The 25,597-nt window shown below is 35.2% G+C and overlaps 1 protein-coding gene across 12 annotated transcripts in view; it reads right to left on the reverse strand.

Annotated features, from left to right (window-relative positions):
* ADGRV1 (adhesion G protein-coupled receptor V1) overlaps nt 1-25,597 on the reverse strand; it is a 584,631-nt gene that overhangs the window by 440,564 nt on the left and 118,470 nt on the right. For all 12 annotated transcript variants that reach the window (XR_494199.3, XM_073014617.1, XM_007978103.3 and 9 more), the window contains 14 exons: nt 24,234-24,449; nt 22,297-22,512; nt 21,327-21,571; nt 19,580-19,761; nt 17,636-18,447; nt 15,169-15,378; nt 8,451-8,581; nt 7,766-7,865; nt 6,658-6,837; nt 5,852-6,015; nt 3,487-3,580; nt 1,346-1,424; nt 1,098-1,236; nt 10-151 (listed from right to left, as the gene is read on the reverse strand). Coding sequence is in view for 11 of the 12 variants with exons in the window: in XM_073014617.1 (XP_072870718.1) it covers nt 10-151; nt 1,098-1,236; nt 1,346-1,424; nt 3,487-3,580; nt 5,852-6,015; nt 6,658-6,837; nt 7,766-7,865; nt 8,451-8,581; nt 15,169-15,378; nt 17,636-18,447; nt 19,580-19,761; nt 21,327-21,571; nt 22,297-22,512; nt 24,234-24,449 (2,910 nt within the window). In the remaining variant the exon portion in view is untranslated. The remainder of the gene's footprint in view (nt 1-9; nt 152-1,097; nt 1,237-1,345; nt 1,425-3,486; nt 3,581-5,851; nt 6,016-6,657; nt 6,838-7,765; nt 7,866-8,450; nt 8,582-15,168; nt 15,379-17,635; nt 18,448-19,579; nt 19,762-21,326; nt 21,572-22,296; nt 22,513-24,233; nt 24,450-25,597) is intronic.

Raw genomic sequence — 25,597 nt, forward strand, 5'->3', positions numbered from 1 at the left:
ATCAATTACCTATTGTATTTTTCCCTAGCTCTAGTCCAGGAGAAGGATTTGTTAAAATCAGCTGAAATTTTTCATCTCCTTCTGGAATGTCATCATCAAGAATCATGATATTGACATTTTTATACCTTTCTCCATCAGCAAAATGAAGAATCTGGTCAAAAAGGTAAAAGCAGACAGTATTATATTTATATACACTGTGAGTTTCTATAAAATGTTTGGAAAGAAATACAATATAGTTGCGAATGTAAAGAATAAGCTATTTTACATTGAATTTTGCTTCCTTATTTTTTGGTTTATATCTTTTTATTTAAACTGTCAACATTAAGTTTAAAAAGTAAAAATTATGAGGGGGCTGGGCGCAGTGGCTCATGCCTGTAATCCCAGCACTTTGGGAGGTCAACGGGTCTGATCACTTGAGGCCAGGAATTTGAGACCAGCCTGGCCAACAAGGTGAAATACACTAAAAATATAAAATACATTAAAAATACACACACAAAAAAAATTAGCCAGGCATGGTGGTGGCCACCTGTAATCTCAGCTACTCAGGAGGCTGAGGCAGAAGAATTGCTTGAACCTGGGAGGTGGAGGTTGCAGTGAGCTGAGATTGTACCACTGCACTTCAACCTGAGTGACAGAGCGAGACTCTGTCTCCAAAAAAATTATGAGGGAAGAGAAGAAAGTAAACATTTGGCTAAGAAATAAAAGGCATGAAGGGATCAAAAAGAAGTATTTTAAAACACTAAAGGTGTTTCAGTGAGCAAAAACAAAGAAATAAGAGCTAAAATTTTCGAGAAGTATGAGAAACATTCTGGAAAGACTATCAAATGATATAAATTCTTTAATATTACAGGCTGTATTCTCCAGTATCGAATACTGTAATGAAATAGTTAATGCATACAGAATAATATTTAGAATAGTAAAATAGTGAAGGGAACTATTTTACCATGTGGGAATCTTCTGTCCTAATTTACTTTGAAATATGTAATGATTTATTAAGAATAATTTATTTATATGGGACCTAAATCACTGTAATTCTTAAGGAATAATTATTATAAAATAATTTGTAAAAGTCATCTGTGATAGATTTTGAGACCCACCCTTGGGGTGAAGATATAATCCAGCCCCAGTTGTGCTTCCAAATTCTGAGCATACACAAACAAGGAAACATGGCCAAGAGCTTCTCTGCTCCTCTGGGCTACCAATGTTAAACTTCCATGGGTTTCATTCACTTCAAACCTATAATATAGTTTTAAAAAAACATTATTTTTTCCCTTATAAACTTTTATTCGGTAGACACTAAGAATACGAAACCCAGAAGGGGACTCTCACGCAGCCTTGGCCTTACCTGCTATGTTGCCATTCAATTACACCTCGGGCCCCATCATTGGCATCGATAATAATTTGTGCAGTCAAACCTTCTGAATCTAAAAAAATAGAAGCATATCTTAAAATACATAAAAATGATGAAAAATACTTTTTGATATAGGATTTAAAGACAGTCCCTTTGAAATTATATAACTCTTAATGTACAGGTATTATCAAAATTACTCAAAAGATATTTAAGAAAATAAAGAGACAATGTTTATCACATCTGAATAAGGACACTTTTGGCTAACAAAAGCCACTGATTTATAGAAATTTAACCAACTGAGAACAGTATAAAATAATTAACAACTGAGATTACTGTTTTGTTTCTATTATTTTAATTAGTTAAAACATATTTGGCATCTCTATTCTATAATATCACTGTTTCAGGAGGAAAGGAAAATGGGGACAGTTGGAAGGAGCAGAAAGAGCAAAAAAAAAAAAAAAAGAAATGAGAAGAGAAACACAAGGAATGGTACAGAGAAAAATACAGGCATGCAAAAGAGACACAGAGAGACAGGGACACAAACAGAAGCTGAGACACGTGGGAAAGATGGGGAAAAGGTTTGGTGAACTCAAGAGAGATTAATATCAAAGTAAACTTATCTTTCCCTTTTTATTTTTATTCTGTCCACCAAACTTAGTATGTTACCAATACCCTAAAATAAACTAACCCTGCTCCTGGTTGGCGTTTTGGTTTCAGTCTTAAAATATTACTAACTCTGCTCCTGGGCTAGTCTTAAAATACTAACGAATCCTGCTCCTGATTGGTTTTTTGGTTTTGTTTTGATTTTTGTTTTTAATATTTTGTTCTTTACCTTTTAAATTTCAGAGGTACCACCTTAGTCTAGGACACTTATGATAGCTGCCTGGATAGGGAAAGGGTAGGGAGAGTGTAATTCTCTGTAGAGGGAAAAGAACAACACTGTCCAGGAAAGCATATAAAATCAGGGTTTGTGTCCATCAGACAAGAGGCTAAAAAGCAGAGATTCTAAAATCAGGTCACACCATTGAAGACAGCTCTACCACTCCATAGTTGTGTGATCTGGGGCATGTTACTCAGCTTCTCTTAGCCTAAGCTACCTCATCTGTAAAATGAGAAGATGTAAGTAATGCCATTACCAAGGTACAAAGCACTTGAAATAGGAGCATTAGAAACCACTCAACAGAAGTCAACTATTCAAATTATCTCAGTAAGAGGATGAAAGAAATCTGAATTGTTTTGTTAGTTGTCTTAGTGTGAATAATAATTATCTTGTAATAACACCCGATGTAAACAGCCTAGCCATTGGAATCATCTATTTCTTTAGCAAAAGAACTGAAACTATTCAAACAATAGGTTAGAAACTGATTATTTCCTTTCAATATTTTCAAAGTTATCACAATGAGCTTCAGAAATGAATAAGGAATGCCTGTTCCCCAGGCCACTGCTCCTGGCCATGCTTCTCTTCCTTTAACCTAAGTTAACCTAAGCACTGCTTCTAACCAATTCAGCACCACCCTCTATTGGGCCATCACACCTACAGGCTTCAGACAAAATTTCCCAGTAGTAAATGTCCACACTGAAAACAGGAGTTTGTGTTTAAACAGGAATACATCTTTTCAAAGGAATCTAGATAAGTTTGTACCAAGGTTCAGGTTTTACCTTTCAGTCTGTAATGAATTAACTGATTCTTTTCTAAAAGCATGAAAAGAAAAAGAAAAAAGGTCAAAAGAGAAGCAGAGAACACAACAAAGCAACAAAGAAGCAAACAACAGCACTGCTTAACCTGAAAGAAAAGAAAAACATCTGAGAGTTTGGAGATCTAATGAAAACAGCTAATTTTAAAGCATAATGAAAGAAAAGTACCTTCCAAAGAACTATTTTGAGGATTACAAATTTGTTTATAAAATAGTTGTAAAATTTAAAGAACATCACACAATAATTTTTAATGTCTTTACATTGTTCAGTGTAAAAACTGCAATATATGAGAGTATCAAAAATAAATATAAAATTCCATCATATTTTGACACATAGCCAAGATTAACAAAACAGCACAATGATCACTTCTGATTCAAAAACAAAGTTTCTTCATTTCATTTGAAGTGAGTGAAAAGAAACAAACAAGAAACCCCTTATACCTAGTCTGGGAGGAAATGAAGTTGAAGCAGCCATGATAAGTTCAACATAAGTTAAATTCACCAGGAAATACTCTTCCAGCTCTGGTATATCATCCTGAAAAAAATCACACCATTAAATTCCTTTAACTATATTCTCAAAATAACTCTCAGAAACCGTTTTTAAGTTAAACTGTGTAATTAGTATACAGAAGATACAAAAATGCAACCATAAAGTAGACATCTAAATTAGAAAAAATAAACATAAAAGTATTAAACTTATACTTGGGTGTATAGGAAGTAATTAGGTTGACACATATGAAACCACTTAAATATTTTAACATTTTTAACCTAGATTTATATAATATGTAAACCAATTTTATAAATATATAGGCCTAATTATTTTAAGCATAATATGAACAAAACACTTTAAATTACCATAATATCCAATGTGTAGGAGGAGGAATAGAATACCACGAAGAAAAAAAAAAAGGGCTTTGCAGTTCAAGGAGGCCTAGTACCAAATTCTATAATTTTAAGTAAGTTACTTAAATTTTAGGACTCCAATTCTACTCTCTCTATACTGGGGCAATAATAGGTCCTTTGGGTGGGAGACTGTAATAATGATTACAAATCATGTGTGTAGAGTGGCCTAGAGAAAATGCTTTAAAATTAATAGCTATTATTATTAATCACTAGTCCATATAATAGCAATGAAAACAAGGCAGGTACTACAAACATAAGGATTAGCAAAATCCATGTCAAGAATGATCAGCCAGCCGTCAATATTTACAAAGAAACACAATGTGTGTATATATTTATGCATATATAATGTCAGCACACACTCACCAACATATGCTTTTCTCCTCACTTTATTTAATGGAGTCATGTTTCCATGTGAACAAATATGTGAAAATCATGGTCTCTAGATTGTCTTATGCAATATATGGGCCAATATGAGTTATAAGGTCAGTGACACAGAACGACTGCTGTGCCTACTCTTACTGTCCCCCATCCCCCATGCAATAACTCCTCCCTACCACTCCCCACGGCAGTTTGTTCCTATATACATAGCCCTGCAGTCTCTTAATCTAGTGCTACTGAGGGGAGCAAAAAGGGTTGCAAAGAGCTAGGATGAAACAAAGGTGGAACCAAAAACCCCATGTTCAAAAAAACCTAGACTCCTCAGAGAAAAGAAGGGCGACTGTGTATTCTCTGCTTTAAAACCTAACATATCTAAGGAATAATCAATCCATTTATTTATATTGTTATTAATAAAGTATACATTTGAAAGATAACTTAATTGAAAGCTTTATCAAATCTCGTGTTATATCCCGTATACTGACATATTATTACCTTTAATTTTACAGCTTTGGAATTTTTATACTGTTGTATTAGGTCACAGTGCCACAGTAATCAACAAAGTAAGTTACTGACTTCAGAAGGTAGATGGTTTATACCACTTATAATTTTGTAAAAGAACAGGCCTCCAAGATAATAAAATACATTTTAAAATAGAACTCCCAAAATACATAGGAATTGAAAAATATTTTTTCAACTGCAATATTCATGCTTTCTCCCTCTTTCCCTTCCCCTGTCCTACACACCATCTCCTACTCCCTCCATGAGTACCATTTTTATAAACCTCTTGGAAATGTATTTAGGTAACTGATACACTAAGTCCCAAAACAACATGAGATTCCACAATGGGAAAAAGTATTTAAAATACAATTTCAATCACTAATGATTATGTTAAGCTTAACGTAATCATAATTGCATATTGTGCCATCTGCCTCTAGTGAGTCTCTCCCTATCTCTAATGTAAACGGTCCTACTACCAACAAAGATTCTGACATACATGGATTTTCTGGTCCAAAGAATCCTATGGAGTAATCAAAATACTCCTTGAAACCTCATAGGTCTATAACATCTTAAAGGGGATTACCCTAAGAAAATTCTTTATCATGGGTATGTCTATAATAAAATACGTAACAGCAGGCCAGTCGATCTAAACAAGAACAGAAACCCCTGTACGATTAAAAAAAAAAACAAACAATAACAACAAAATCAAGAAAAGAAATAAGATGATTTAAAGGTACCATCAGGGGGAATCAAGCAGAAAAGAATTCACTAAGTTTCTAGTATTATAATTGTAGAGTATCCAAACCTGATATTAAAGTCAGAGTTGTTTTTTTTTTTTTTTTTACAAATAGAAAAAACTCAGGTAGACTTAGTTTTCACGAAACTTGATGTCTTAAAATGCAAAGTTACTAGAAGTGTCTTACTAAATGTTACTACTTATAAGTTATAGACTCTTCCATCAATTTCTACCTTCTATGTAGTTACTTCAGGTTTAATTCAATAGTAAGGAAAAAAATAGGAGTTTTACCTCAAGAATGGTAATGTTGATGGCTGCTGCTGTTTCCCCTTCTTCTAAAATCAGAAAGCCAATGACAGGGACAAAATCAACTTCTGGCTCTGCTAGGTTTCCTACTGTTTGGTTCTTCAGACTCAGCATTCCAGGAACCGTGGTATACGTGACATTGATAGCTCCTAATTGAATAGGTTGGAAAAATGTTTTATAATTCCCTAAACGTTTACAATAATGTCCCATTGTGGATTTTTTGCCTTTCCGAAAAGCACCTTCAGTAGCTAGTATTACTGTTCCCAATTCCTCACCCCTTCCTATATCCATAATCTTTACCATATGATGGCTCGCAGGTGTCTCACTGTGGGAAAAGCATATTTCAGGCTTTGCATTTAGATATGTGACTTGTTTTAGCTAATAGAACAAGGTAAAAATGATGATATGCTGGTTCTAACCCTAGACCTCAGGGGGCCTTACACATTTTCACTTGGTCTTTTGTGCTACCACTGGTTCCAGGAGAAGAATGACAGACATATGAAATACAGCCACCCATGACCAAGCCCAGCATAGATTAGTAGACCCACAGTCAGCCTAAATTACCGTATGCTGCTGAAGTATTATGTTTGTTAATTACACAGCATTTCTGTGAAAACAGAAAATTCATTTAATCTTTTCAAAAATAAGGAAGTTATAAAGTTCTGTCCTGAATGAAAAAATATTAATTTTCTCTTGTCCCTGATTTATTTTAGCAATGGCTTTCATCCACACAAGTAGAATATTAATAAGCACCTGCCTGGAAAACCCATTCATTCTAGAGCAACACAAACCTAGAGATCCAAATTCTCTGTTGATGAAAAGCTGAATTGTTATGTTAGCCTCTTGTAGTAACACAAATCTTGATGGAAGAGCAAAATTTAAAACTCCATGTGGTTCATCACTGGCTTCTACTGTGAGGACAGCTGCATATCCTTGAGCATCAAGCAGGGCGATTCCTGCTGGTGGAACTCCTAAAAATGTCAGGGAGGAATCTACCAGTGATTTGGCATTAGCTTTTAATCATTGGAAATATAACCTCACTCTCTGAAACATGAAGGTAATCAAAAGTGTTCTATTTACTTCTCTAACAAATCTTCAGGTTAACAAAAGCCACATTCCATTTTTCTTTCAGGTGGAAGATCATGAATTTCTTCACTTCATATATTACTGTCATTATTAGTTTATATTGGTTATCAGAATTATAGAAACTGAGTAGAAATTGAGGAAGGTACCCAGATAATTTGCTTAAAAATGACTCAATTTGGGCCAGGTATGGTGGCTCACACCTGTAATCCCAGCACTTTGGGAGGCCAAGGCAGGCGGATCACGAGATCAAGAGATTGAGACCATCCTGGCCAACATGGTGAAACCCTGTCTACTAAAATACAAAAATTAGCTGGGCATGGTGGTGCACGCCTGTAGTCCCAGCTACTTGGGAGACGGAGGCAGGAGAATCGCTTGAACCCGGGAGGCAGAGACTGCAGTGAACCGAGATTGTGCCACTGTACTCCAGGCTGGCGACAGAGCGAGACCCTGTCACATTAGGAAAAAAAAAAAAAAAGGAAGACTAAATTTGAATTATCCATATAATTGGTCCAAAATTCAAATTGGCCTGTAAGTCTCAAATTAATTTCAAAAAAATTCTACCTTTGGAAATGAATTTTATTCTGTAAGTAACCATTTAGCAAAATGTTTCAGGGCTTTTTTCTCTAGTCCATAAAGATAAGTATTCCCATATGATGCTAATGTTTTTTGGATCTAACATTTCTAGGGGACACATAATAAAGTAACATTTTAAAAATTGGTATGCATCTAATTGTTAAATACAGAGATAACAACAATTTTCTTTCTTTTACAAAAAGAATATACCAAAAAAATTAAAATTAAATTCTGAATTACCTTGTGTCCTGACATCATACAGAATGATTTGGTATACTTCTTTCTCCTCAGGAATGTTGTCATCCAACAAATGCACAAACAGTGTTGTACTCAACGACCCCTATGTCATACAAAAAGAAATCAATCCCTCTATCGTTATTGAATGAGCTATCTCCTGCTTTATTTTTATTATAAATCATGCAGCCAAACATATTTGCATTTAAACAAAAGTTCTGTGGCTTGAAAATAAATAAATAAAAGCCAATGACTCATGGGAATGTAAGCTCCAAGCAGACAGGGGCTAATTGTGGAAGATCTTGAATGCTGAGCTAATGAATGTAAATCTTATTCACTGAGCAATGTGGCACTACCGGAAATCTCAAAGCACAAAGTTGGGGAGGTTTCTACAACAATGGTGAATAGAAAAAACTGGAGCAGAGGAAAGAAGACAAGTGCTGCAGGGACACTAGTCATTAGAAGTTCAATGTACTACTCAAGGCAGAAGGTAGTATCAGCTTGGCTTAATATTGAGGCAATGGGAAGGAAGATAAAAACAATTAAATACATCGTCAAAGACTTCATAGCACGTAGGTCTGGAGAAGAGAGAAAGATAATAACTACAGTAGTGCTGCTTTTCTATCCCATTTTCCTCAAAACATACCATTCTTTCTAGATATTTGTGGTTGACTCTTCTTTGCAGTATTACCTCAGGAAAGAAGAGTTGTCCGCTAAAGTTAGCAAAACTGAGTTCTAGATTTTGCCCAATAATTTTCCAGTTAACAGTAACATTTCCTCGACCAGGGGAAGTTCTTATCACATGGAATTGCAAAATTTCTCCTGCAAGTAAAATGTGTAAATTGATAAATGCTTAATGGAAAATAAACTTCACATTTGAACTCAACAAAACCCAAACCCCAAGCATGCAACTATTACAGCACCTTTCCCAAGAACATTACAAAGCTGTTCTGTTTGAATTTTCTAGAAGTTTTACACATGCTTACTGTTTATTATCCCACTTCTAAATACTTCCATTTAGTAGAACTTCAGGAAACTCAACATGTAAAAGTTACAAAAGCACATGCTAAAATGGGAAACACAAACTTTTATACACTCCAAAACATGCACCAGAACATAAGTGTTCTGTAAATTAAAGAAAATAATAAAGTCCTCATGGTAATAACACAAGTAAATTCTTCCTTCACTTTTCAAAAGGGCACAAATTCCTTACACTGATATGCAATGTGATTTTACACAATGCATGCATAAAAATGCTTGCAAATACCTGAAAATCACATTTCTATAGTCATAACTTACATATTACCATCAATGATTTTGTTTTATAAAAAGAAATGCAAAGGAAAGGTGTCAAATCTGTACATCAACATCTGTAACTTCACCAAAGTTACAGTTATCATTCCTGGATGATGGAGATATTTTAGATCTTTTCTATTCCTGGCTTTTATCCCCATATAATACTTTACAAAAGTGAAGAAAATCATAACATGTCTTTCAAATTGCTAAAAGCATAAAGTAAGCTGTTAGGGAGTGTGCTAATGGCCATATGACTTGTTGAAAATACGCTCAATTCATTAGATTTATAGGATGATGAACACAGTTAAGAAATACCAATGAACTATACCACTAAAAAATTATTATTATGCAAAGATAGAATGATGTTTTAAAAGACTGAGAAGACAACATCCTTAATCAAATTGTATAGCATAGACATATAGTTAAAAATCACATTCACTAAAAATGTCACTTTTAGTTAGTTTAGTTCAGTTAGTTATCCAAGTAACTTTTGTGTATATAAGTAATATCTTCAAACACTTTTTAAAGAGTAGAAATAAAGCAATAAAATTTAAATACCGCTTTCAAGTATTTTTTAAACTGCCATGTCTTTTATTTCTGAAGACAACTAAACAAATATTTCTTATAGGAAGGTTTCTTAAAATATCATGAATTAATTAATTTAGAAACTATCTTAATTTCAAATTAAAAACATAAAATAAATTTTTCTTACTAAATTTAAACACAATTTAACAAAATGAACATTTTAAGGAGAGTGGATAATATAAATAAAAGCATTAGAAAGACCTTTTAAAACACATTTTAAGTGTGTCAATACAAAAAACCTTAGTTACCATTACATTAGTAGACTATGTCTTAGATTGATCTTTTAAAAACACAGGAATTTCTAGATCAGATTGTCTAAAGATTGGGATGAAACTGAAAGACTGTGTATAGTCAGCCATTGCTAACATACCATTTAAAAATTTTCTATTTGTAAGACTTGTGAACAAAATATAGACACTACTATGAAACTCTGGTGTCTATTGTGCAATATATAAAATTTCTTATAGAGCAAGTTTAGAATACTGAAAAACAAAAATTTATTCCCAAAAAGCATAGAAAAATCCTTGAAATTATTAAGCTATTTCACCTTCAGTGTTGTCTGGTGACTCTTTTGTAAGAGTTATGGTTTTCAAACTTTTCAAATCACAAAAGTTGTTAATGGTTCAAAAAGAAAATTATGGAAGTTTAATAAAGTACTAAAGTGCAAAGAGAACACGAATGGCAAGAAAACAAAATGCAGGTCAAAAATTTCCATGTTGAAGGGTAACCTATAATCACAATAATAAAATTGCAGTTGCAAGTTTACACATAGAGATTTGGGAATAAATACATCACTTTTAGGTAAAAGTAAAAATAAAATGCTTAGGAGAAAAGAAAGTAAAATGTTCAGACAAACTTACTACATGTAAAAACACTCAAAGTCTAATACTACTTCATCAATATCCCCTCTGAAAAGTTAAAAAGTTACCATGAAAGTAACCTGCAAGAAAATACTGCAAAAACATAATTTGAAGCATGACACACACAAACACACACACACACACAAACACCCATACACACAAACACATGCGCACCCACACACACATAGAGAAGCACATATAAATAAAAGATAAATGAAGTATTTCTTAAACACATAATCTCGTAATCCTAGTGAAAATGTATCATGTCAACAGCAAGAATAGTGTGAAATTTTTTCTAAGCAATAATCAAAAGGGAGGTATTGATTCTGTCTCTTTATTGCAGACTTCCAGGAGCCAGGTCCATCTAAAATGCTTCCTGGAAAAAATGACTGGACATTTCAGAAAGATACCTTCTGCCACGGTGAAAAGTCAAACAGTCACATGAAAAAGAAAAACTTAAAAATAAGTATTTAGTCTTCCAAATTTAAGGGAAAAGACAGAAGAAATGTTTAAGAGAGAGTATAAATCTTAGATGACAAAGATTTTACTAGATACTAAACAGCAAACAGCCTTCTAGTTTTCACCCAAGATGAAAGTCAGAAGAGCCCTTACCTAACCAAGTGTCTGACTACAAAAGCGGAAGATCATCTTGATATGAAATCCACAGAGTTTACCAAAAGTTAGTGACACATTTCAACTCTAAAGCACATTTCAACTGTCAGATAGTGTCTAGAACTAACCTAATGCAGATAAAGAATATGAATGAAGAATGTATTTTAATAATCCTAAGTGTTTTAGGCACTTATTTTCAAGGCCTGAATTCTTTCTACAAAGATAAACACCAACTACAACGTACATAAAAATAATGGAAAACCAAAATACAGAAAATATATTTTAATAGATACATGTATACACGACATACGTATACTATCCAAATTGCCCTCTATAATAAAAAAGAAAATGGGTTAAAACAATTATAGGAATATGAATAATGGGAAGCACAGATTGTCAATGAGTTAAGCTGAATATTTCCAATATAGCAGTTCTATATATTTCTTTAAAGAATCACATTTCTTGTTCAAATCTTTGTATAAAAAAGATTCATGCTGTCCCTAAGAGAAGAAAAAATTTAAAATCCATCGAATGTGACAGGATGATTATGATGCTGCTGAGTTGGGTGACTGAAACACCTAGCACAGATTTATAAAGAGCCCATTTATACCCAGTGTGCAACCACAGTAAAATCCATTGTCCTATGTTTCTAAATGCTGTCCATTACATTTGAAAGAAAGTAATATTTATCACTGGGCAGCTCTCCAATTGCATTAGGACAAAATGTAGAAATAGGATTCTACAGAATTCAATACATTGTTAGAGACTAAGGTAAATCCTCCCCATGAATCAAAAATGCATTCTAGAGCCAGAAGTTCAGCATAGTCCACATTTTAAATCTAATCACATAAATGAAACTCCAACACTAGGCCAAAAGCAATGTTAACACTGTTAAAAGCTCACATAGCAAGGTTATTTTTACCCCATTGGTTTAGCGGTTATCTCTGAAGAATCGCCATGATGTTTTCATTATTTCACTTTCATAAACTCATCATGATACATACACATCTCTGTGCAATTTTCATGGTAATATAAAGCATACATAAAATACAGAACTATTGTGGCTTAATATGTTTTTGAAAAAAATAATTTATATTCCAGGAAAAGGCTTAGGAATGAAGAGAAAAAGTAAGCAAAAAATAGAAATTGACCCCAACTTTTATATAGGAAATGTAAAAAATCTAGGGAGCACGCATACCTGCAATAAAAGCAATTTGGTATTTTAGATTGAAATGCTAAAGCAGATTTTTAACCATAACACCTTTGGACCATTTATTTTAATTACTAATCCTTCCTGTTTGCCTCTCCTGCAGATAATTAGCTGTTGGAAACTGATGAGGCCACAATATTGTTTTCAGGCGAAGTTCATCCGGGCCAAAGAGACTGTAGGTGTTCATGTCTGCAGTCTCTCCAAGACGCTGTGGTACCTAGAAGGAGGGCCTCAGTGTCTTCAGAGCCCTACAACTCACCACTACCACCACCATCCAGGCTCACAGAATGCACTTTCACAAAATTAATGGCCCTACAGTTAAAATCTCCTTAAATTGATCCTAGACATCCAAATTATTTTGTATTCCTCAGAAAAGAAATTTCATCATATTGCTGAAAAGCACTTGCCTAGTCTAGCTCTAAATCCCTCCTTAAATCTCATGTATCCTTTCCTGATCTCAGCTGTTATTTGTACCTTTCACACCACTAACACTTTGATTCTCTTCTTTTCCTTCCTATATTTCTTCAACAAAACAAAACAAATCCAAAATGCTCCCCTTTCATCTGTGTTCTCCAATGTTTCTCCTCTCCTTGCTGTCACAGCCAATAAGCAGTGCTTCTCAAAACTTAATGCTGTGAAGGACAGGGCTTTTTGCTTTCTTTGCCTCAATACATCAGAGGCTGACCCTCTTGTAAAACACAATAAAATAAATGACTAGATAAGTTAAACGGCAAAAAAACAAACACAAAAAACAAACAAACAAAAAAACAAATACCAGCCCATAGACACTGCTTTCGGATATCACAGCAAAGTGAAATTGTTATAAGAGTTTCCAATCCTCTTGTCACAGACCAGAAGCAAACACTGAACAGGCAGGCTCTTGAAAGCCACACTGAGGAGCACCCGCCGAAGGCCTCTACGTTTGTCATCCTTAGATATTTGCTTCCTATCCCCAGTCCTCCTTTAAAATTCATCTACCATTGCTACTGTCTTGTTTGGCCCATTGGAGATCTAACTCCCCTTTTTGGCCATATTAGTATGAGACACATTGATTACTGAGTAATCAGTGTAACTGATTAAAAACACACGCTCTCCCTGGTTTCTCCCTGCCTCTCCAGCAAAGGCTTCTCTTTCCTCTCGGGTAATTTTTCTTTCCCAGCACCTTAGTCTGATGTTTTGCATGGTTCCATTCCGATAATTTGCTTTTTCTCCTCTGTCCGCAAAAATCATCATATTCATTTTCCAGATTTGAGCTATCATCTTTAACCAATGTCCACCTTTAACCTGAGACAGAGTCAGGTTCTCTCACTAATTTCCTTCCCTCACATAGGCATTGCTACTCAAATTCATTCTGCTTCCAACTCAAATAACTTCAAATATTTACCAAAAGTCCCTGCATTGTCAGGTTCCACAGAAGACACAAGTTCAAGCAAAATAAATTCTCTCCTCACTAGGTGCCCTATAGAGCATGGGCTTTGGATTTGACACAGCTGGTCCTAAGCACTACCACTGAATAATTGTTGCTATTTAGTCTCTCTCAAATTCAGTTTCCTTGAATGAAAATCTGGTGTATACGATTATACCTATTTCATAGGACTGCTATTAAACCTAAGTGAAATAATGAAGGTGGAGTGTCTGGCACACAGAAAACACTCCATAAGTGTTACTGTTGTCATTATTATTAACGATTCCTGCAGTAACTTTGTATTATGTTACAAATAACTTTTTGATAGTTGATCTGTCTTTAAGTTAGATTTATGGAATTTGTTAGTCACTTTTACTCATTACTGTTATGACAACATGCAATTCCAAACCATTAATAAAAGTAGAGTACAGAAAATGGCTCGAACATTTGCATGGATAAATAAACTTGCAAGTTGGAAGTACAGTAAGGGAAAAAGAAAAGGTAATACAGTAAAATACATTCTGTTTCTAGCACAGCCACTAACTGTCTGACATTGTCAAGTCTTTTAATCTCTCTGTGTCTCAATTTGTTTTCTCATCTAATAAATAGATGTCCAAGTACCTAATCTATATCCTTTTCATTTATTAACTATTCAAGGTAAAATTATTGTTTTAATTCCAGATACAAAGTAAGTAATGAAACACAGGCTATAAATACCTGTTTTACCTCAAAACAGGCTTAAACAGACAAAAACACTGTTATATTTTAAACACACAAAAATTACCCCCTCTGTGTAAAACCCTACATGTCATATAAAACATTAAGTAAGAATTCAAGAAAATTATTGTTTTTTAAGGAAGAATGACATTTTATAAGGTTTTCTAGCTTGGCACTTTGTTCATAAAATATACAAACACAATATAAAATCCAGGCTAAACTATTCACTGATTACAAACTATTACTTGTTTTTAACCGGCGGCCAATGTTTCACTGTTTGATACCAACGGCTACCCTTGGGCATACGCTATACTTTCCAGGAACTACGCTAAGCATTTTACATGTATTAGCTCACTTAATCCTCACAAAGAAACCTATGAAGTAAGTAATATTTTGTATCATTTAACAGATGGGTTAATCTGTTAAGATTAACATTATTGGGTTAAGCATTAACATTAATGGGTTAAGCATTCCAGGTTTAACTTCCTTAAAGTCATACCAGTAGAGAATGGCAAGCTAGAACATGGAATTGGTTTGCAAGGCTCCTAAATCTGGCTAAACAGTTCATTACAAAGCCTTCTCCCAAAGAAGTTCTATGCAGATTAACACACACACAGTTCAACAAATTAATAAAGGGAAAAACATCAGAAGTTTTAAAGAACTAGACAAAAAATGATATCCATGGAAAAGAAAATTAATATGCTTAACAAAAAAAGGAACCCACCTTCATGACCTATGACAGATCTGGAAGCTGTCTGAAAGCTAACAATTCCTGCCACATTGTCATTGGCCAAAATGTTCACTCTAACGGTGTCGGAGCTTGGCAAAATTCTGCTTCCACCTTCCGTGTACACCAAACTAACTATGATGCTTTCGTCATCCTCTGGTTCAGAGTCATCCAAGATGGTTAAAATGACTGTCTTTTTGGTTTCACCTATAAAAACATCAATGGAATAAAAACCAAGGTAACAAAATCACCAACATAGAGAACTCAGAAAGGCCTAAAATAATTTTTAGTTTTAAAAGTTAAGTAAAAATATGAGTGAATTATAACAGCTCCATATCATGGGCAATATAAGCAAACTTTGATGATTATATATACATATATATTATATATATATATCTTTTCACACATCAAACACTGCAAAATTTCATTAATGAAGACAGATTGGGGAGAAGGACATTTTCAATTACGGGAAAGTCAAAAGGTAGAATTGTTTCAGAGAATCATGGCTTTACTTCCTGGATTTTAGCCAAGAACAGACGCCTAGCTAGGAAAAGAGCTTCAAAGGTATCTTCTGTTTAGAAACAACTCCCTTTAGGAGAGTGGGGTCTCATTCTCATTCTGGCATTACTGTGACAATTTTAATCAGATATTCAACACAATACCTTCCTGAAAAACCAGGAACACTTACAGAATGCTGGTCAAAATGAGGAACTAAAAAGGGATGTCAAATTCTGAGCAAAAGAACCAGCGTGAATGAGATGCATCTTTGGGTAACTAGATGAGATAACAACATCAAGTACCAGTTTCCAGGAAGTAGTGCAATGAAGGAAGAAAACAAAAGAGGAACTCAAAGGGACAAGTGACAGCCACAAAGTCCAAGCAATCTACTTTGCAATTTGATCTAATAGGGTACCATAGAATGTCCCTAAATCCAATACTGTTTCTGCTGTTCAGTCTAAGGTGTCCCCTATTTATTTTCTCACCACTTTCTGGAGAGAGAATGAAAGAATGAGAAAAGACAAGGCAGGAAAAAGGAGAAAGGAGATTAAATGCATGTTCTCTCTTTTGTGACCCTGGTGCATTTTCATCAATACAGCAGTGTCAAGATTGCTTTAAGACAGTCTGCACTATCTAAGAATCTAAGTTAGCAATAGCTATAAAATAGAGTCCATTTTGTGTGATGCTAAGGTTACGATTCATGGTAATAGTAATTTATATAATGCTATTTCTTTATATATAACTTTCTTTGTAGTTAACAAAACCACTGGAAAATCTAACTTTATATTTTCATTCCCACGCCCTCCTCGTTACATTTTCTTTATTCCTTTTGAAATAGAAAAGTTACCAATTACTAACCTGTTCCCATCTTCCGTCAAGCATATCATATCCCACTAAATCCTCAAATCACTGACTAGAAAATAACCATAATAAAAATATTTTATACAATTCTAAAAATTTACTCTAAAACATAATGATTATTATATGTTTCAAAAAGCATATTATATGTGAACCATGACCTCTAATTAGTTTCCAAAAAAAAGTATATGCCTTAAAAAGTTAAACAAATACAATGGATTGTTCTAAAATATGGAATCATGAATAAAGTTTCTTTCCTTCATTTTTTTGTATATTCTGAAGTTTTTAGAATATACATTACTTTTTCAATCAGAAAGCACTATGTTTTTAAAAATTCTATGGAATATATAATTGCCCAAATGAGGATATAATCAATAATCTCAGTAAAGATACCTTTCCCACACCCAAATAAAACTATTTTAAACATACTAACTTTCCCAATTTTAAATAGCACAGAAGTCAACCAGTCCTTAAAAAGGACCACTCAATCTGATCCTAATTCTAATTAGCTGGTCATGCAAAATATCATTATATTGTTTATGAAAATTCACAGTAGTGATCGCAAGTGTAGGAACAGTATTATAAGTTGATCACTAGGATTAATGTAATATAAATGCAGTCACCAAAGTTTATGCTACTTTTATTTACAAATAATTTTCACTGATGATATTTCCTGATTTGTCTAGTGCATATGAAAATGTTTATCAATTAATACTCATTTTCCTAGCTACCACTGCTTCTTACCAACATGTATGGTTGTAGGTACATGGGTCATTATTAAAAGTTCCCTTACAAAATCAGAACTTGCCTTGTAGTTTCCTCCGTGCTTTGCTAAAGACACTACTATCAAACATAAAGGGATAAAATTCACATATTCCCAGAAAATCTGTTTTTTAAACTAAAAAGATATATATGTACAGTCATGTCAGGCTGTGTATGTCATACCAACCATTAACAAGCCAATTAACTATTTTTTTCTAAAGCCAAACTACATTTTTATATATTAACAAGAATGTACACAGTAAGAATTCTTATAAATTTTATCATTAAAATGGACTATGATGACTTTACCAGGGGCAACTGAAATTCATTTAGAACCATCACTCACCTTCAGCAAAGGTCAGAATCTCTCCAGCACCTAAAAAATCTAAACCTTCAGTAGCCGTTCCACCAACAACACGCCATTCGACTGCCACTTGACCTAAGCTGCCCCCTGTCCTGTGTATCATCAGCTCCACCAAGGTTTGGGGCTGCTCCTGAACTTCAACAAATAAGCCATCTTCGGAAGTATTGGGACTAATACTGTAGATCACAAACACTCCAAAGGCATCACCATTCAGTGCTATGACAACTGTGGAAGTATTTGGCTGGCCTATGGTTGGCTGATTTTTTAAACTGGTTGAAATGTTCATGAGGTGAACTTCAAGGAGAGAAATCAGAAAACTCTCATCCATCTCTGGGAAATCATCAGGAAGAATAGACACTGTGAGATCTGCGAATTCATCACCTTCCTGCATTATGGCCCATTGCCTTGTCACAGGCTCATAGTCACTCCCAGCCACAGCCTGACCACTAAAAAGAGATGCTACCCTGGTCATGTTTTTCCTGTAGGTCCAAAAGTCTGAACTGTTGACAGCTGGGCTGATCCATGATGTCATCCAGAAACACTGGGGACCCTCAGAAGCACTGAAAAATGAAAACGCTGAGCAAGCTTGTTCTTTAAGGCACAAAGTGGCACAGGTATACTGGGGCTCCCCCACGACAGAGACATTCACCCAAGTTCTCCAAAGTGGGTCAGGCACCCCTTGAATTGGTGATTCATAGTAGGACAGTAAATCTTGACCTTCCTCCATTGCCAGAGCCACTACATCAATGTCGGAAGTACTGTAGAACAACAACAGCTGACCAAAGTGCCCTCCGCTAAAATGTGGAGTGACAATTAAAAAACAGGTTAAGCACTCAAAGTAATTACACATAGAGAAGAGGAATGCTGATTGTGGTTTTCAATTTTTTTTTTTTTAATGTTTAAAGTCGTAGTACAAACACAACCCTGTTTCTTAATTACACTTGTCTCCCAACATTTTGTTTTCTCCTGTAAGGAAACCTTGCTAATTTTCAATCAAACAACACTTATTTTTAACCAAGCTATGAAAATATTTTCCAAAGTATGCAAATTCAGCATTTCAAAACAAAATTACAAAGTTAATTTTTATTGCTATACTTAACTGAAACAAAGTAACAATGATAACAAACATGACTACATTTTGAGGAAAAGTAGTAACAGTCAGCCCTCTGTATCCACAGGTTCTACATCTGTGGATTCAAGACCGCAGATCAAAAATATTCAGAAAAAAAATTAAAAAAATACAAACTTTAAAAACCAGTCCAGTATAGCAACTATTTACATAGCATTTACATTGTATTAGGTATTATAAGTAATCTAGAGATGATTTAAAGTATATGGATGGCTGTGCATAAGTTATATGCAAATTTTATATTTTACACCATTTTATATAAGGGGAGCATCCAAGAATTTTGTTATATCCAAGGACCCTGCAATCAATCCCCTGTGGATACCAGAGGGCTGACTGTACTTGTCACAATTTCCCAAGATCCTGTGTTCTATTTCTGAAGGATCTCAGTGAGCCCAATGCTGCCTCACCAAAAAAAAAAAAAAAAAAAAAAAAAAGCTAGAAAAAACAGACCTGGAAATCAACTCCTTCATACATCATACAAATGTTCTTTAATTTAGAAGCCAGTTATATTTAAGTACTAATTGTAACAAATTACAGATTAAAGCAATGCATTTCTAGGGTTAGAGAGCTCAGTGATATAAAATTTATTACCCATTTCACTAACAATTGGTATGATAAATGAAAGGCCCTTTATACTAATAAGCATAATTCAATTAACACATAAAAATAACCTATAAAATAATTTATGGCATAGGAAAAAACCACAAAACCTAAATGATTTAGCTGTGCAAGGGATCCTTCCCCACCACCCCACAACTCTCATCACTCCCACAGATGCAAGTAGCTATCTCATATACCTTCGCCTGACAGTTATGTTAGCACAGGAACTTCTTTCCAGAGGCTCTTGAACACGATAAACCTTCTGAACAAAGGCTACTGCACCATAAGGATTATCATTGGCAGGAATAATAATATTTGCAATTCGATCTAACCCAATAGTACCTCCACCAGAGGCATCAGTTAGTTGCACTTGGATAACCTAAAAATACAGTGAAAACTTCCTTAACAGCATCACAGTTCTGAAATTAGAATAAAAATGATTCAAGGGAAAAAATCAAACATATATATACAAGTATAAGAACAAAATGGAATGAAATATAAATGGACTAAAAGAAACTCCCCCAATTACACTTACAAACCCAGCACGTAACAGAATAACCCATCATCAACATTTAATAATAGAACCTAGTTACATATAGGACATACAGGCTGTTTAAACTCCTTAATATCATTAAATAATCATGTGACTCAATTTTAATATCCCTGTTTATGGTTACCATTTCAATAATAGGACTTTTACATCCTATACCCTTTTTAAAAAAATCTGAAATATACATTTTAATGGAGAGTTAATACACTATGCTTTACTTCCCACATTATCTAAAATAAAACTATTTGACAAAATTTAAAACAAAAACATACTGTAATGCCACCTAAATTTACAGAGACAAAAACAGAAATGTTTATGTGCTAATGAATATCTAATATTTTAGAAGTGAAAAATGGCACAATTAGCATTCAAAATAAATTTTATGAACTTCTATAAAATTTTATACTATTAAAGAATAAATGCTATCCAAAGTAATTTTGATATGTAAATATTAATACTTGAATTTCATACAATAAAATTATCTTCAGCCAATATATGTTAGTGATTAACTTTTCCACTGATACTGTACTTATATTTGCTACCTTCCTGCTTCATCATGAAAAAGAAATATCAGGAAGATGTATTTCGCATAGTATTTTTCATATAGTAAATTCTCAACAATGGTTGAAGAATAAGTGAATGAATGAATGAATGAATGAACAAATGAATGAAAAACCACAGTAATACTTAAGATTGACTGGCTCACACCCAAGCCAAAAGGGAGTATAAAATAAGTTAAGAGTTTATACAGAACAGGCCAGGTGCGTTGGCTCATGCCTGCAATCCCAGTACTTTGGGAGGCCGAGGCAGGTGGATCACCTGAGGTCAGGAGTTCGAGACCAGCCTAGCCAACACGGTGAAACTCCGTCTCTACTAAAAATACAAAAATTAGCCAGGCATGGTGGTGTGCTCCTGTAATCCCAACTACTCGGAATGCTGAGACAGGAGAATCCCTTAAACCCAGGAAGCATAGGTTGCAGTGAGCCGATATTGTGCCACACTGCCCTCCAGCCTGGGCAACAAGTGTGAAACTCCATCTCAAACAAAAAAAAAGAAAAAAGAGTTTATACAGAACAAATGTATTATAAATTATGACAGATATGTGTGTGTGTGTGTGTGTGTCATTTAACCTTTTAACCAAAATGTTGAACAATGCAATATAATTTTACAAAGAAGTCTTATAGTAGTAAACTGGCATACATATACAATCTATTTCTAGAATATTTCTGCTTTTGTCAACTGTAAGGATCACTTTCACACTAGCATGGTTTGAACATTCTTGCAGGAATAATTTATTTGACATCCTCTCCAAAATGTCACAACGGCCATCTATTCTAGTCACTATAGATAAGGTATGATTTACAGTGTCATTCTATACTAGCCATTCCTCTCACCTCTTCAATCTCCGGAACGTCGTCAGCCAGGACCTCTAACAACAAGGTTTGAATGGTTTCCCCAGGGGCAAAGGTCACATTACCTGAGACAACTCGCAGGTCGCCAGTAGCAAGCTGTCCATTAATGGTGGCAACCCACTGAACAGTAACATTGCCGAGTGTCCCAGAATTTCGAATTATTGGCAGGTTTACCTTCACTGAGTTAAACTCAGGTTCCTCTACAATAAGTTTAGTAATCTGAAAACCTGAAGGGTAGACAGAGCAGAGTTCACTTCAAATACAAAGTGAAACAGAGATAACAGTTAACCAAGCACCATTCTATAGTGGATTCTCTTTACCCCTAAGCAATCTAAGTAGCTATAACCCACAAAAACCAGAGTAACATGCTGTGATACAAATTGGTCTGCCCTGCCAAATTTTTCAAATTAGTTTTCACTGTGATAGAAGTAGAAACCACAAGGCCCATAGGGCTCAAGTCTATACCAGACATGAGTGACAGGTCCAGTGAGCACAGAAGCTGATTGCACAGTGCAAGCCTGCTCCAGAGGGGCAATTACTATTTGGTTCCCATGACTGACGTTATGCAGGAAAGGGAATTTGGTATTGCCAGATTTCCTATTTATCAAGAAAGCCCAGAAATCCAAATTTTTGTGTGAATTTCTATAAATTAAATTATTTCTCTAAAGAATTGCCTAAGACTCACAAAACACATATAGGAGCCAGGTCACACCCTAAAGCCAATAGTCTGTGACTTTTCCATATATGCTAAGAGACTGATTTAATTTCTTTTTAAAACAATCACTAACCACTGCCAATGACTGTGCACAGATGTCCTATATGTCAGTAACAGCAGGTTAAGAAAGAAAACATGATCAGATCAATTCTGAGTCTCTAAAAGTAAAGAAAAGATCATTATCTACGATCTATGCATACAGACAAGTCAAAGAGAGACACAAATTAGTCTTCATACCAAATAATCCATAGGGGTCATCAGAGGCCTCAATAATAATGACTGCCTCTGTCAAAGCCCCTAGTCTGGCTCCTCCCGTTGTTTCATTCAGCAGTTGCACAAGAAAAGATTCTTCCAGTTCAGGATAGATATCATTAATGACATATATTGGCACAGCTTTACTGGTTTCCCCTTCTAGCAAGACCACATCTGATGAAGCTATACTATAATCTTCACCTGAAAAGACCAAAAGTAAAATGCGAAGGCTTCTAAAATATGATCACAAACATTCCATATACTAGGGAAAAACTATTAGGTATCAAACTTTACGGATCTACTTGGAAATACTTTTTTGAGGATATTGACTACATTTATTCTAAGCAAGAAGACTTTTACGCCTCTCAGTAGAAAAATGGGTTTGATAATATCACAAAACAATGAAAAAGACTTCCTAGGGGTGTTCAAGTTCATTCCTTCACTTTGAGAAAGATGTATACATATTTGGTCTATTTATACATATAAATAGAGAGAGAATCATTCATTACAAGATAGCCCCTCTTAACTACAAGAAAAAAAGATGTACTTTTAGAAGAAAGAACAGAACTAGAATTGTAATGTCACTGGAGAGATAAATTACACCATTGCACAGATAGGGGAACGCTAGCATCATCAATGATGCAGCTGGACATGAAAAGACTTTCTTGCATAGATTGAAAGCTGCTACTGAGTACTGCTCAGGATGGCAGGAGGAAAAAAAAAAAAAAGTGGGTGGGGAAAGGAGGGGTGCTCCGTGTGAAGACTGAGAGCTAATTTCTTAGAACACTGACCAAACCCCACCATCTGTCAGTGTGTGAGGCCCTCTACAGGCAGCCAGGTACTCCTAGGAGCTACCCCAGCCTACACCAGTTAGGTATTAGATGGGCCTGGTTTATTGTCTTTTCAAGCAAGTAGTATGTCCAGATGATTTATTTTTTAAAATCAAGCACAGTATCCCACCCACTCACATTCCTGTTCCTCTGAGAGCACACTAGAAAGATTCTAATTGAATAGTTCTCAGTCAAATCTCCCTCTGGATGCTGGGACAGAACTATCAAAGTAGGCAGTCTTCTAATACATACATCTGGCAAGGAAGTCATTTTTTATACATGAAATAGTTAATACTAACTATTGCCTCTTCCTTGCTCTTCACAAATAAATAAGCAAGCAAGATAAAGGGATCCAGAGACAAGGCTGTTGCCAAGCACTGAAAGCATGAAGCTGCCCATTTTCCCTGCATTCCTCAGTAGTCATTTACAAGTGAATCCCTTTCAAAAACGAGGAGTACATTCAGAGAAAACCAGTGTTTTCCTCAGTTTATTTTTCATTGATTTGTGCATATCGACCTTTTAAATTCATAGATAATTTAGCCAAAACTTTTTGCTACATCTACAAGTTTAATGTCATAAATATATAAAAACTCTACCAGCACTTTGGGAGGCCGAGGAGGGCGGATCATGAGGTCACAGATCGAGGCCATCCTGGCCAACATGGTAAAACGCCATCTCTACTAAAAATACAAAAATTAGCTGGGCATGGTGGCACACGCCTGTAGTCCCAGCTACCCAGGAGGCTGAGGCAGGAGAATCGCTTGGACCCGGGAGGTGGACGTTGTAGTGAGCCGAGGTCACACCACTGCACTCCAGCCTAGGTGACAGAGCAAGACTCAATCTCAAAACAAAACAAAACAAAACAAAATTGTAAAATCAAGTGAGACTCCATCTCAAAAACAGACAAAAACCAAAAAATCAAACAAAAAAAAAAGACTCTAGATTTGTCCCTTGAGAAAGACACAAGAGTATTTCTAGTTTTCTAGTTGATTATGCTAATTGCAACTTCGGGAGGTTTTGTTAATCAAGGATACATGTCCCTCTGTGCATATGTCCCTCTGTAGGTACTGCTTTTTAGATGTCTTTTCTTACCAGCGATTGCAGTTATTGGCACAGCTTTAAATTTCACAGAGACATCTGCAAATGCTCCTCCTGTTCTAGTCACATTGATAATGGGTCCAACATGATTTTCTGCCACTCGGACAATTGGCGCTGAGAGCTGAAGAGTTCCAAATGCATCATCATTGGCAATGATAATTAGTTGTGCAACAGTTTCTACCTTAGGCCCAAGACGTGGAGAATTTGGAACTGAAAGACAGAAGATCCAAAGAGAACACAGAAAGCTATCAAAATTCTAAGAACTGGCCAAAAGTTATCAAAAAATCTCAGCAAGATTCCATCAGCCAAACAGGACTCTCATTTGGGGTTTTCCCTCTACTATTTATTTAACTAATTTATTTATTTATAGAGATGGAGTCTCACTCTATCACCCAGGCTGGAGTGCTGGAGTGCAGTGATGCCATCTCGGCTCACCACAATCTCCACCTCCTGAGTTCAAGAAATTCTCCTGCCTCAGCCCCCCGAGTAGTTGGGACCACAGGCACACGCTGCCATGCCCAGCTAATTTCTTTTGTATTTTAGTAGAGATGGGGTTTCACCATGTTGCCCAGGCTGATCTGGAACTCCTGAGCTCAGGCAATCCACCTGCCTCAGCCTCCCAAAGTGCTAGGATGACAGGCGTGAACCACCGCGCCCGGCCCTACTATTTATATTTAAGAATATGTATTGTTTAATATGCACCAGCATTAATCTAGACATTCAGGATTCAAAAATAAACTAAATGGAATGTCCCTGCTCTATTGTAGCTTACATTCTGAGAAATTTTTATTACAGAATTTATAACAAAAGAACAGTTACCTACAGAAATATTTTAATGTGTTGAAAAGTTATCAAAAAGGAAAAAATCATTAGAGTATAATTAATCATCACTTTACATAATATTACAACAGATAACCATGAAATCTACAGAATGATGCTCTTCTAATTAGTTCACTATGCCATTAAAACAAAACAGCATTTCAGTTACAAGACTGAGAAGGAAACTAATTTAGTTCCTTGACCTCAAAAACCAGCCGCAAATCATCATACTCTAAATTACTGCCTCTTTAACCGCTTGGCTTTCTTCCCTGACAAACCTGTTCTGCACTGCCATTCTTAATTAATATTGTCACTGAACTACTTTGTTTCTATGGTCTGAAGTCCTCCTACCTCAAAATTCATATGTTTGAATCCTAATCCCTGTGGTGATAGTATTAAGAGGTGGAGCCCTTGAAGGTGATTAGGTTAAGGAGGCGAGACCCTTGTAAACGGGGTTAGTGCCCATGTAAAAGAGGCCTGAGAGAGACAGAGACCCCTCAACCCTCCACAAGACCCAGGAAGCAGACTCTCACCAGACA

Source organism: Chlorocebus sabaeus, chromosome 4, assembly GCF_047675955.1.
Source record: "Chlorocebus sabaeus isolate Y175 chromosome 4, mChlSab1.0.hap1, whole genome shotgun sequence".
NCBI classification, from domain to species: domain Eukaryota; kingdom Metazoa; phylum Chordata; class Mammalia; order Primates; family Cercopithecidae; genus Chlorocebus; species Chlorocebus sabaeus.